General features: G+C 45.3%; 1 protein-coding gene across 1 annotated transcript; it reads left to right on the forward strand.

The window, feature by feature from the left end:
- Positions 1-435: 435 nt before the first annotated feature.
- On the forward strand, positions 436-12,872 carry vopp1 (VOPP1 WW domain binding protein). The gene is made up of 5 exons (XM_037693856.1): positions 436-633; positions 3,200-3,258; positions 7,229-7,306; positions 9,727-9,860; positions 12,569-12,872. Exons 1-5 carry the CDS (start codon positions 583-585, stop codon positions 12,757-12,759), a joined length of 513 nt encoding a protein of 170 aa, XP_037549784.1. The 5' UTR covers positions 436-582; the 3' UTR covers positions 12,760-12,872.
- The last annotated feature ends 473 nt before the right edge of the window (positions 12,873-13,345 follow it).

Genomic DNA, 13,345 nt, shown 5'->3' on the forward strand with positions numbered 1-13,345 from the left:
TATATAGATATATTGCCTGTTTTGTGTTCAAACATGTGTCTATATGGATGGTTGATTAAAACTTAGTTGCTTTTGTAGATTGACTTTTGGGAAAAGGGGTAGATTATATAAGATTTTTTTTTTCTTCAAACTACTCCTTTTCATTCAGAATTTTTGTTTTATGTCAACGTGTGACATATTTATTTTAAAATGTAAATGAAATAAATAAAATTAACAGAAGCAATAATAATATTAACGGTATAATAAGAGAATCACCTAAAATTCATACAATTACAAAATTGTTGAATGAACAGAATTATGAAAACAGAACAAATCTCCTGTAATTCTGTTCTAACTTTTGGTGCCACCCCAGGACTTTCAGTGCCCAGCCCCCACTAAAAATATTCTAGAGGCGCCACTTGTCTGACATAAACCCGCGCACAGTCGCTTCCGTCGGTGAGAGCCAGACCCGGTGGATGCGGGGGTGTCCGGTCTGACCCGGCCCGGCAGCTGGAGAATGAAAGAGGCGTCGGGATAAAGGAGCACCTCCTCCTGTTTCTCCTCCTGTAGCGGCGGAGCCTCCGCTGCCCTTCCGGCGGAGCTATGCGGAGCCCGGCAGCCGGTGCAGCCGTGATATTGTGCTTATTTCTGGAGGTGAGCGAGCTGTTTATTTGTGCTTTCAGAGATTGGACCGACAGTCAGAAAACGGGGTTCTGGTTCCGTTTGTCAGCGGTTTGGGACTCAGCCGGCAGCAAGGTGACTCTGCCGGTTACTCGCCAAACTCCATTCAAAATTCCCTCCAAACGAGATTTTCGCTTCTCAAACTCAAGTGGCTCAATCATCGATTTAGAAATGTCAAACCTATCGATAACTACAACACCCTCTGTCAATTTCGGTTGGCAGGTCACCGACCGAAACCAAACAGAAAACCAAACGCAGCTTGATATTTAGGTTGGCCGACCCTGCGGCCATTGAACGCAGACCATCCGGAAACAGAACAAAGAGCTCTTCCTGCTGGCGCATGCGCAGTCTCACGGTGGGAGCGGAGACGATGGCTGCCACAGATTTATCATGTTTGATGCTGCTGGTGTGTGACCGTCAGTCTTCAGTAAGCCTGTAGGACCCCACCATCACCACACTCGTACAAACACATTTATGAAAAGAAAAGACCATATGGCTCATGTCTGTTGGTAAAATTTTTCAATAAACACTGGATTAATTTTTTTATAATGCTCTCAGGTTATAATCCTATAAAGTACTTTTACAGCAGATTAAATGTTGGACAACGTCAACATTTTCCTTATGTCAGCCCCGCTGTGTCTTCGGGCTGCAGGACGGAAGGTTCTGACTTGTTTGTGCTTCTGCATCCAACATCAGTTCAGATGATCCAACCTTTCTGAAGTCTCTGGATGGTGTTGTCTGGGAACTCCGTTGTTCTACAGGGAGGACTTCAGTGTCCATGTGGGCAATGAGAGAGCTATCTGGAAGGGGGTGAATGGGATGAATTGCCTCCCTGATCTGAACCTGAACAGTGTTCTGTTATTGGACTTCTGAGCTAGGCATGGGCTGTCCATAACAAACACCTTGTTTAAGTACAGGGTGGTCCATAAGGGCGCTTGGTACTAGGCCACCTTAGTTAGACCATGATTGTTATTGTAACTGTGTCATCAGACCTGCTGCCCTATGACATGAACACCTGGGTTAATAGTGGGACAAAGCTGTCAACTGATCACCATCTGTTGGATGTAGTGCCAGGGGAGGTTGCTGGACAGACGACTAACATAAACACATAGTGAGGGGTGAGCGGGAAATGTCTGGTAGACCTTTAACTCCTCAGGAAAACTGTTTCCTATGTCTGGGGGGGCTCAAGGACGTGGAATCCGAATGGGCCACGTTCAAAGCTTCTAATGCTGGTGTGGCTTTCAGGGTCTGTGGCCTGAAGGTCATTGGAGTCGATTGCAGCAGCAACCAAAGGACCTGCTGGTGGACATCAGTGGTGATGGAGGCCATCAAGTTGAAGGTCCTGGAGGACTCCTGAAGCAGCTGACGGGAGTGCAGGAGAACTGCAGGAGAACTGCAGAAGGACTGTGCTTCTGTGGTGGCAGACGCAAAAACTCAGGCATGGGAAGAATTTGGGTAGGCCATGGAGAAGGACTTTTGTTTGGCCTTGAGGAGGTTCTGGCAAACTACTCTGAAAAGGAAAGTGGGCCATGTCCCAGGCTGTGCTTGGTTTGGGTGGGGAACTGCTGACCCAGACTGAAGATTTGGTAGAAGCAGCACTTCAAAGTTCTGTTTGATCCATTCACCATACCATGTCCACCATTGAGAAGGCAGAGTCTGAGGACACGGGGGAAGACAAGTCCATTAACACGGCAGAGGTCATTGAGGTAGTCAAGTCCGATTTATTTATATAGCACATTTAAAACAGTTAAAGTGCTAACAAAAAGATCACAGCATCAAAGAATGGTAAATGGACTGTACTTATATTGCACCATTCTATCTAATCAAGATACTCAAAGTGCTTTATACTACAATCTGTGTCCTCATTTACCCATTCATACAGCTCTATACTAGATCTCTACAAAGAACAATCCGTGCTTTAGATCACATTCATACACTGATGGGACACGCATCAGAGGCAATGAGGGGTTCAGTGTCTTGCCCAGGGACACTTCGGCATGTGACTGCTGGTAGATTCAAACCCCCAGCTATTTCATTGGAGGACGACTGCTCTAACCGCTCAGCCACAGCCGCCCCCATATAAATAAAAATATATTTAATTAACAATATTAATAAAAACAAAACAAATAACAACAAACAAATGTGTCCATGTCTGTAAGTCAAAGATTGCTATCCTGATGCATGCTCAATAATCCAGGTTGGAAAATCTAACCAGGTTAAGTGAAGTCCTCTGGAAGGATTCTTCTTGTTGAAATGTTTCATCATTTATCCAAAAGACTTCTTCAGGCTGATGAGCTGCAACAAACTCAATTTTATAAATAGCACCTTCTCTTGGTGGATCAACCAGTTTGCTGGTGACAGCCAGAACTAGTTGTCCATGGCCTCCCCAAAGATCGACATTTCCTTTTTTTTTTTGCTAGCACTAGTATTTTCTATGTTTGTCAACCTGTACGCTAGTTCTAAAACATTTTGTTTATCCTTTTTTACTCATCATCTCAGTTTTTGCGCCCCTAACACCCTGACTTGTTCTTTTTTTCAGTCTGTGGAAGCCAAAAAGTACTGCTGGTATTTTGAAGGGGGTTATCCTATCTACTTCATGTAAGTTTCACCAATTAAATTATGTTTTTAACTCGCTGAGCTCAATACAATGCAAGCATATCATTATTCTGACCACAAGGGAGAAGTTTGCAGAAGTTTGACTGTTTATTGTTCTCAATGTTAGATGATCCATAAAGTGCATTTTGTCAATTTTCCAAAGCAACACTCATGTTGACCTCAATGATCTCCTTCGATAGGTGGTTTTTTTATGTAAAAAAAAAAAGACGTGTTTATACTTTATCGGACATCTCTGGTTGTGCTGACCAATTTGTTGACTATTGTTTGCATTGTTGCTTGAGTTGAGTTTCGACAGGGTAGGCAGCGCCAGACACTTGAGTAGGCAGCAAAATCACCGCCTGTTATTGAGAAGGTAGTCTAGGGTCTCCTTCCAAAGATGAAACCTCCAGAAACAGGCCCTCAGGTGACATCCGAATCAGATGTCTAAACCACCTTCGCTGACTCCTGACATGTAAGAACAGTGGATCCACTCTGAATTGGCCCCAATGATAGAGGTCTTCCATCTACCTATCCATTATCTTGCGCTTGTTCCAAAGTTGGGTCACGGGGGCAGCAGTTTGAGCAGGGAGATCTAGACATCTCTTTCCACAGCAAGCTCTTCTGAGAGAATTCACAGATTCTTTATTGTCATTCGCATCACATGTGGTACATGTGGTGGAGCGAAATTGTGTACACAGGGTCCCAGTTACATCCAACAATAAAATGTAAAAGAAAAACAGTAATAAGATCTAAGATATGAACTAAGAAAAACATCAGCAAAAATACACTAAGCACTAATAGCATAAAAACGAAAAACACAATATGCCGAACAGCAGCACAAACATGAGTCTGTGTGAGCAGATGAACACGAATGAACACAGCAACATGAAAAAGATCAGCAGCAACATGTGATTTTTCATACTGATTATCCTGGTTAGAGGTTCTTGAGTCTAACAGCCTCGGGGTAGAAGCTGTTCCTCAGTCTAATGGTTCTACACTTAATGCTCCTTAACCTGCTTCCTGAGGGGAGAAAGGCAAAAAGTGTGTGCTGGGTGAGTGTGGTCCTTCATGATGCAGGTGGCCCTCTTCCTACATCTGTTGGTGTAGATGTTTGTGATGGTGGGGAGACTGACTCCAACAGACTTCTGTGCAGCCTTCACCACTTTTTGTAAAGCTTTTCTTTCGGCAGCTGTGCAGCCTCCATGCCACATGTTGATGCTGGAGCGTAGGACACTTTCCACTGCACACCTGTAGAAGGAGGTGAGGTGGTTTTGTTCCTTCTGAAGTCCACAATCATCTCCTTCGTCTTCTTCACTTTGATGTGAAGGTTATTCTCTTTGCACCAGCTCTCCAGGTGTTCCACCTCCTGCCTGTAGCTGGACTCATCGTTGTTTGTGATGCATCCTACCACCGCTGTATCATTTGCATACTTTACATCGTGACAGCCTGGATGGGTAGGTGCACAGTCATACGTGAACAGAGTGAACAGGAGAGGGCTCAGCACACATCCCTGAGGGAAGCCAGTACTGAGGGTTATGATGGAGGAGGAGAATTTGTGGATCCTCACTGACTGCAGTCTGTTTATTAAGTCTAGGACCCAGTTGCAAATGGAGGGGCTTAGTTATAGTGTGAGTAGTTTGTCCATCAGGGTTTGGGGGGATCGTGGTATTTAAGGCAGATGTGAAGTCTACAAAGAGCATAAGGACGTAGGAGTCCTTCTGCTCCTGGTGGGTGAGAGCAGTGTGGACCACAAAGGAGATGGCATCCTATGTTGATCGATTCTTGCGGTAAGCATACTGGTGAGGGTCCTCGTTGATGTTGATGGTTGCTTTGATGTGGGTCATGACCAGTTTTTCGAAGCATGGAGTGACTATCGGGATGAGGGCCACTGGCCGGTAGTTATTCAGCCCAGCCACTGTAGAGTTCTTTGGGACTGGGATGATGGTGGCGTTTTTCAGGCAGGTGGGAACTGTTGCCAGGGTAAGTGAGGAGTTAAAGATGTCGGCAAAGTACTCCTCACTTTGGTTGAGGTCATGCTGAGAAGCTCTTTGTCCAGTGGTGAGGTGAGGTGAGTCTGGTGCTGGATGGTCTGTTCGGGTCTTCAAAGCGTGTGTAAAACCTTTTGAGGGCATCAGGCAGTGATGGGTCTCAAGGGCATTGTTCACTTCTGCCTTTAAAATCTGTTATGTACTTAATGCCCCTCCATATGTTCTTTGGGTCTTATGAGATGAATTGACCCTGGATCATATGTGCATGTGTGACCTTTGCCCTTTTAATACCAGCAACCAGCTCTTTCCTTGTCCTTCTCAACTCCTGTAAATTTCCAGACCTGAAGACAGTATTCCTGGCTTCCAACAGGGTGCAAACCTCTGCATTCAGCCAAGGCTTCCTGTTCGGGTAACTCTTAACATATCTGATGGTGACATCATTAGCACATTTACTAATGTACCCCAGAACTGAGGATTTGTATTGTTTCAGGTCTAGCGCCCAACCATATTCAGCAGCTTCTCTGAAGACCTCCCAGTTTGTTCATTCAAAACAATCTTTTATTATGGGGCCACTATTCTGGATCCAAGATTTAACTTTATTTTGTACTGGTCTGGAGCTTCTCAGTGGGGGAAGGTAAGCAGGAGCCATGAAGATTGAGATGTGATCAGATAGTCCTAGGTGGGGGCAGGGTTCGGCTTTGTATGCATCTTTTACGTTTGTGTAAACACGGTCCAGCATGTTGTTTCCACGTGTTGGTATGGCCCCATGCTGGTAAAATCTTTGGAGGCAGTCTTTTAGATTCACGTGATTAAAAGTCACCAGCCACTATGTAAAGAGCCTCAGAGTGTTTGCTCTGCAGCGAGCTGAAATGATCATGAAGCTCCTGCAGAGCGTCATTAGCAATAGCATCCGGTTATGTAAACAGTTATGTAAACAGCTGTTATGAAAGCCACTGTGAACTTGCGGGGTAGATAATGTGGTCGACATTTCACTGTTAGCTGCTCCAAAGCCTTGGAGCAAGAGCTGTTTATCAGAGTACAGTTTGTGCACCAACTTTTACTCATGTAAATGCATACTCTGCCTTCCCTCGATTTCCCCGTTGGCTCGCTGCAGCGGTTTGCACAAATAAAATGTCTGGAACGGAGACTCGTCTTAAGCTGCGCAGCGCGCTGTTTAAACCAACAGTTTTGGGGGACACAGACAGCCCCGTTCTGTTTGTACTGACAGTTTTAGAGCAGTGTGTTTGAGAGGAGAGAGACAGAGACATATTTCAGCCGTGCGCTGTCTGAACCGACTGTTTTTGTTTTTTTGCGAGGGGGGGTCGGTGCGGGGGAGAGACAGACGCACATCTGAGCCGTGTGCTGTTTGTACCGACAGTTTTTGAGTGGCGGGGGTGTGTTCAGCGTGAGGGTTCAGCATGAAGGAAGAGGCTGCTTTTAGCTTTTTAGCTAGTGCACCTGCATTGCGAGCCGCTAGTTTAGCGTTACATCAGTGCAGACAGGTGGGTGGGGTTCGGTAGACGGGGTGCTCGGTTCTGTTGATGGGGCGGGGCGCCCCGCTTGTATAATGGTGGTGGGCCCACATGAAGACAAACCCATATTACCTGGTCGGGCTGAGCCCAAACGGGCCCCATGGGTAGACACCCGGTCACCAGGCGCTCGCAGACGAGCCCCTCCCCCAGGCCTGACTAAAGTGTGGGGCCCTGGTAACCCACGTCCGGGCAAGGCACACTGAGTTCCTTGCTGTTTTGTGTCCATAAGAGTCTTTGGAATCACTCTTTGATTGGCCTGTCAGCTAGAACCAATCTTCCTTGGGAGACCTACCCAGACAGCATAGCATTTTTTTTTCTATCTCTTTTTTTTTAGATTTTTCTACATGGATTATTGAGCATGCATTAGGATATGCGGTCTGATAAGTTTCTGTGACTATGTTGATCAGTATGTCCATGTTCCAGCTGCTGCAGTTGTTTTCTCGTGCGTTTCAGATGTCGCTCCTATGAGGACTGCTGCGGTACTCGCTGCTGTGTCCGAGCCCTGTCCATCCAGAGACTCTGGTACTTCTGGTGAGTCTCAATAAACCACATGCACAAAACTTGGAGCTGAACAAAGAACCCAAGCTGGATCCGCACACGTTAGGGTGTTGGTTTGGTCCCACAGATCCAGTACCACATCAACAGGGCTGCTACTACTGCATATTTCTTTTATTTTGATTACTTTTTAACCAATGTATTGGTTACCCATTAATCAAAGTCAAGTCATGTCAAATTTATTTATAGAGCACATTTAAAACAAACTGTTACCAAAGTGCAAAGTGACTAATTTCATCAATCCACCCATTATCTTTACCCACTTTTTCCTTTTTCAAGTCACAGGGATCACTAGTGCCCATATCCAGCAGTCACTGTGTGACAAGCGGGGAACACTTTGGACAGGTGTCCAGTCCATCACAGGGTCACACAGAGACAAATGAGAAAAACATTCACTCTCTCACTCACACCTGGGGACAATTTAGAGTTACCAGTCAGCCTAACATGCATGTTTTTGGTCTGTGGGAGGAAACTGGAGTACCCAGAGAAAACCCACGCATGCATGGAGAGGTCCCCGGCCAGGATATGAACTGGCGACCTCCTCGCTGAGAGGCAACAACTCTACCAACTGAGCCACCGTGCTAAGTAACTAATTTTTCTCCAAAAATCAACTATTTTATTTTGGTTCATTCTATTTTAAAAAGTTTACCACAAGATAAATGTTACAAAATGTACAAAGGAGTAGCATTCAAACTCCATCATGACTGCTAAATGCAATTGGTTTGGTCTTCAAGAAGAGGACAGAAACCAGGCTGGTGGGTCAGGATGTGGATCTCTTCCTCACCAGTTCCTGCAGTCATGACGATTTAAAGAGATCAGGAGCTTTTTTTAACCAATTTACCTCAAATCTAGTTGATTCTAAATAACAGTGGTTCGACAGAGCGTGTCCGGTGTCTCTGTGCCTCCTTTTCAGATGAGGAGGTCTCTGCAGAACACCAAGGTGTGGGTGATCCCTCAGACCTACAGAACAAGACCAGCCCAAATAATGAACAGGGCTTTAGTGGGTGTACTGGACTGACACAACGTGATTGGCCCGATCATAAACATGTTTTACTCCACGCCATTTCTACTTGTTGGGAACTGGAACCAGCAGGAGCCATTTTCTAGAAGGGACCATGTTGTATTCTTGGAACCAAAGTCAGCACACGACCAGTGTGGGGTTTTAATTCACCCCCACTTCCCCGCTCTCAGTCATGGTGTTACATGAGCTTTATTTGAAGCATGAAAGAACAAAAACTGAACATACAGTAGAGATCAAAACTGTGAACTCACCTAAAAAGAACATTCTAGTTGTTTTTTTTTTATTTATTTTACCAACAGCATGAAGGAGGTGGAATATAAAACTAGTACTTGTACCAGCCCACAGGGACACTGGTCCCCTTCCAGCTTCAACTGGGACACAGCTAAGAGACCGGGCCAATGTTTGCTCCCTTAATCAACACCCAGAGATCTCTGTCCTTTGGAATGGATCCAGAGCCATTGAATGTGCAAACAAGTTCTTAACATGTTCCAGTGAGAGGATCTTGATAAAATAATCATCTAAACTTGCTGATAAAGAAAAGTTTCCCACAGACACCAGTGGGAGCATTCAGTCCAGTTTGGAGCTCTGTACCTCAGATATGTGCTGCAGTAGAAACATCATTCATAGTTTGGGTTCAACAAACTGGTTTCGTTGAGTTGGATTGGGTTAATTTTGGTTCTAGAATTGCGCCTAGAACCATGTTGGAGCAGCTCTGTTACTTTCATTCTGAGATTTGCATATGTTATGATGTGTAACCATGGCAACACATCAGTTTTCTACAACCAACAGCAGCTGATTAACATCTCAAAAGTTCAAATGATATCTCAGCTACAGCCCCAAATCTCAAATGAGTTGAAAGGATGTTCTGTGGATGCATTCTCATCTACCTGCCAGCTGTGCTCGAGTGCCTGACCACTGAGATCCTGGAACTAGCAGGAAACACGGCTCATGACAGCAGAAGGACGGATCGTCCCTTGGCACCTACAGTTGGCTGTCCGCAGCGACAAGGAGCTCGGCAGACTGCTGGGAGGAGTGGCCATCGCTTTGGGATGACTTCTGCCTGGCATTCGGGTGGTCCTACAGCCCGGGGGAACCGAGAGGCCAGCCGAGTCTGGGTGGATGGTTCGGACGGCATCTGCAACCAGTTTCTTAGGATCCACTGTGGGATGGACTTTTACACGAGATCCTTCCTGTCTACAGCCATCAGTATCTATAACATCTCTTAATGAAATCAGGATAACGAGTTACTACAAATAATTTCCCTTTGGGATTAATAAAGTATTGTTGAATTTGAATTGAACAGGTGACACAAAGTTGGACTGAACACATCCTGATGAGGGCGGGAGGTGTAATCCAGGCTCTGTTTGTGTCTTAGGGTGCTGCTCATGATGGGGGTGCTGTTCTGTTGTGGAGCGGGCTTCTTCATCCGCAGGAGGATGTATCCATACCCCCTGAGAGACGAGCCCGCCTTCAACGTTTCCTTCACCAGACATACCATCACCACTCCAGGTAACAGGTTCACACCTTCACACGGTACCTGCTGAAACCTCTAAACCTTCTGAAGACGGTCCACTATTTTACTGTCATCACATTTTAGCATTCCTTAAAAAATACATACCACCTGCTGGCAGAGTGACATATTCTATAGTATATTGAGACGACACAGATGTGAAACTGTTACATTTTCACCAAAATGTTATGTAAAATTATATATTAAAAATAAGAATAACATTACATTTTATTTAAAAAGTGCCTTTATAGAAACTCAATATACAGGTAAAACAAACAAAAAACAAGATAACTGCAGGTGTTAAAAAATACAGTATAATCAAAAGATTTTTTTAACAAAAGTTAAATTTGAGTAGGTTCGGAGGAAAAAACATGTAAAAAGTTGTTTCAGGACGAGTTTTAAAAAGTTCCAAAGTCAGGAAGCAAAGACCTATTGTTAGCATGATTAACTCTGTCACTTACAATGTTTCCAAATATCTGGCGTCTGTACTCATCCCTTTAGTTGGCAGCTCAGAACACCACATACAGAACACCATGGACTTTGTGGACAAGGTGAGGGATGTCATCATGGAGACTGACGAAACAATGGTCTCTTTTGATGTCACATCACTCTTTACGTGCATTCCTGTTGATGATGCAGTAGAGGTGGTCAGTTTAAGATTAAAATCAGACACCACTCTGAGCAGCAGGACCACGCTTTCCACAGAACAACTGTGTCAACTCTTGAAACTGTGCCTGCAGTCAACCTACTTCACATATGGGGAGCAATATTATAGGCAGAAACATGGGTGTGCTATGGGGTCTCCAGTTTCTCCTATTGTTGCCAACCTGTACATGGAGGAGGTAGAAAAGAGAGCCTTGACGTCCTTTTCAGGGACACCACCAAGTCATTGGTTCAGGTATGTTGACGACACCTGGGTTAAAATCAAATCTCAGGAAGTCCAACATTTTACTGACCACATCAACTCTGTGGATAGATACATCAAGTTCACACAAGAAGATGTAAAAAATGGCAAGTTGGCTTTCGTGGACTGTGAGGTCTCAGTCTCTGATAGAGGACATTTGCAAACTGAGGTGTACCACAAACCCACACACACAGACCAGTATTTGCAGTTTGACTCCCATCACCCTTTGGAGCACAAGTTAGGAGTCATCAGGACTCTGTACCACAGAGCAGACAGCGTCCCCACTAGCTCAGGAGCCAGGCAGAAGGAGAAATCCCACACAAGACAGGCTCTAGAGCAATGTGGATATCCTAACTGGGCCTTCTTGAAAGCAGAGAAGAAACCCAAACAGGACTCCAGTCAGCCATCAGGTGAAAAGGAGGAACCCAGACCCAGACCAGTGGTCATTCCATATGTTGAGGGAGTATCAGAGAAACTGAGACGTTTATTTTCTAAACATAACGTCCCAGTGGCTTTTAAACCCCAAAATACATTACGGCAAAGACTGGTTCATCCCAAAGATCCAGTCCCCCAGCACAAACAGAGCAATGTGGTGTATGCTGTTCAGTGTCAGGAGGGCTGTGATCAGTCTTACATCGGGGAAACTAAACAGCCACTGGCCAAAAGGATGGCCCAGCACAGAAGATCAACATCATCAGGCCAGTACTCTGTGGTCTACACTCATCTCCAGGCCAGTGGTCACTCTTTCAGGGATGAAGATGTTCACATCCTGGACAGAGAGGAACGATGGTTTGAGAGAGGAGTAAAGGAGGCCATCTTTGTGAAAAGAAATCGTCCATCGTTAAACAGGGGTGGAGGCCTCCGGGTTCAACTGTCCCCCTCTTACAATGCTGTGATTGCTAGTATCACTCGGGCCCTATTTACACGGACACTATGGGGTGAAACGTAGGTTTTTTCGTATGTTAATTGGAGGAACAGATTTGCGTTGACACGGTCGGATTTTGGGTTTACATGCATCCTGAGGATTCCCCCCCCCCCCCCCCCCGCCCTCCCGAATCCGCTGTAGTTACAATGCCGGGTCATTAGATGGCGCTGTGAATTTTGTACCTTCACCTAATGCGCATGCGTGCTGCCTCGGCACACTTCTTTCCTGTTAGCTAAAAAGCTCAGCTAACAACAACTTAACAAGTTAAAGCTGGATTTTGGATAAGAGTCGACAGATTTGACGTCAAGCGGGACCTCTTCGTCTAACAGCTCCACACCTGATGTCTTCATTTTCAACTTTAGTGTTCACGCTATATGTTTAGCATCATTTTAAATTTGAATTACATAATGTTCAGATAGCTTCACTATATCTCACACTAACAAATACTGTTTATTATTCACAAAGTTTGTTTTCTCAGTCATCCAGGTATATAACAACAAAAAAGGTTGAATCATGTCATCTGGACTTCGTTTTTTTGTTAAAAAAGAAACGTTTCGCCCCTCGTCCAAGAGGCTTCGTCAGTCTGAGGCCTAGCCATCTGGTATTACCCAGAAGCCACCCTGACTCTTGTGTTTCAAGCCTGCCTCAGATACCCCTGAAGTCTGGCCTTTTCACTAATGGTTTCAAAAACACAAAGTTTGTTTTCTCAGTCATCCAGGTATATAACAACAAAAAAGGTTGAATCATGTCATCTGGACTTCGTTTTTTTTGTTTTTAATGTTTTATTTGTTCCGGTTTGTTTGTTGGGTAATATTTGCTTTAAGTTGTGTGTTATGAGCAGAATGACTTGACTTTACCCTCGTCTTGTTTTTTTGTAGTTTCTCAGCAGCCGGGCAGTCTGCAGGCCTCATACGGGATGACAGGAGGCGACATGATGACTCACCCTGCGTACCCCGCACAACCTAGCTCCGCCCACATGATGATGACCTCCTATCCACCACCTCCGTCCTACTGCAACCACCCGCCACCGCCGTATGAACAGATATTTCAGAACAACGAGAAGAAGTAAATGAAGGAACTGAAGAGCAAGAAGAAGGGTGGAGTCGAGGAGCGTCAGTTATTTATAAACCTGTTAGTGGTGTCAAGTGAAGCATTACTGTAAATAAACAGTGACACACACACACACACTGTAAATAAACAGTGACACACACACAAACTGTAAATAAACAGTGACACACACACACACTGTAAATAAACAGTGACACACACACACACTGTAAATAAACAGTGACACACACTGGGAAAGGGGGCGGGGCAGCTTGTTCTCTACTCTGATTTAAATAAAGATTTATTTCAGAACCTAGAGTAACATTTTGAATGGACATTGTGGACAGCTCTCGTCTCGCCTGTCGTGTACGGCTCTCGCCTCGCCTGTCGTGGACAGCTCCCGTCTCGCCTGTCGTGTACAGCTCCCGTCTCACCTGTCGTGGACAGCTCTTGCCTCGCCTGTCGTGGACAGCTCTCGCCTCGCCTGTCGTGGACAGCTCTCGCCTGTCGTGGACAGCTCCCATCTTGCCTGTCGTGGACAGCTCCCGTCTCGCCTGTCGTGGACAGCTCTCGCCTCGCCTGTCGTGGACAGCTCCCGTCTCGCCTGT

The sequence above is a fragment of the Nematolebias whitei genome, chromosome 20 (assembly GCF_014905685.2).
Source record: "Nematolebias whitei isolate Nwh7 chromosome 20, NemWhi1, whole genome shotgun sequence".
NCBI classification, from domain to species: domain Eukaryota; kingdom Metazoa; phylum Chordata; class Actinopteri; order Cyprinodontiformes; family Rivulidae; genus Nematolebias; species Nematolebias whitei.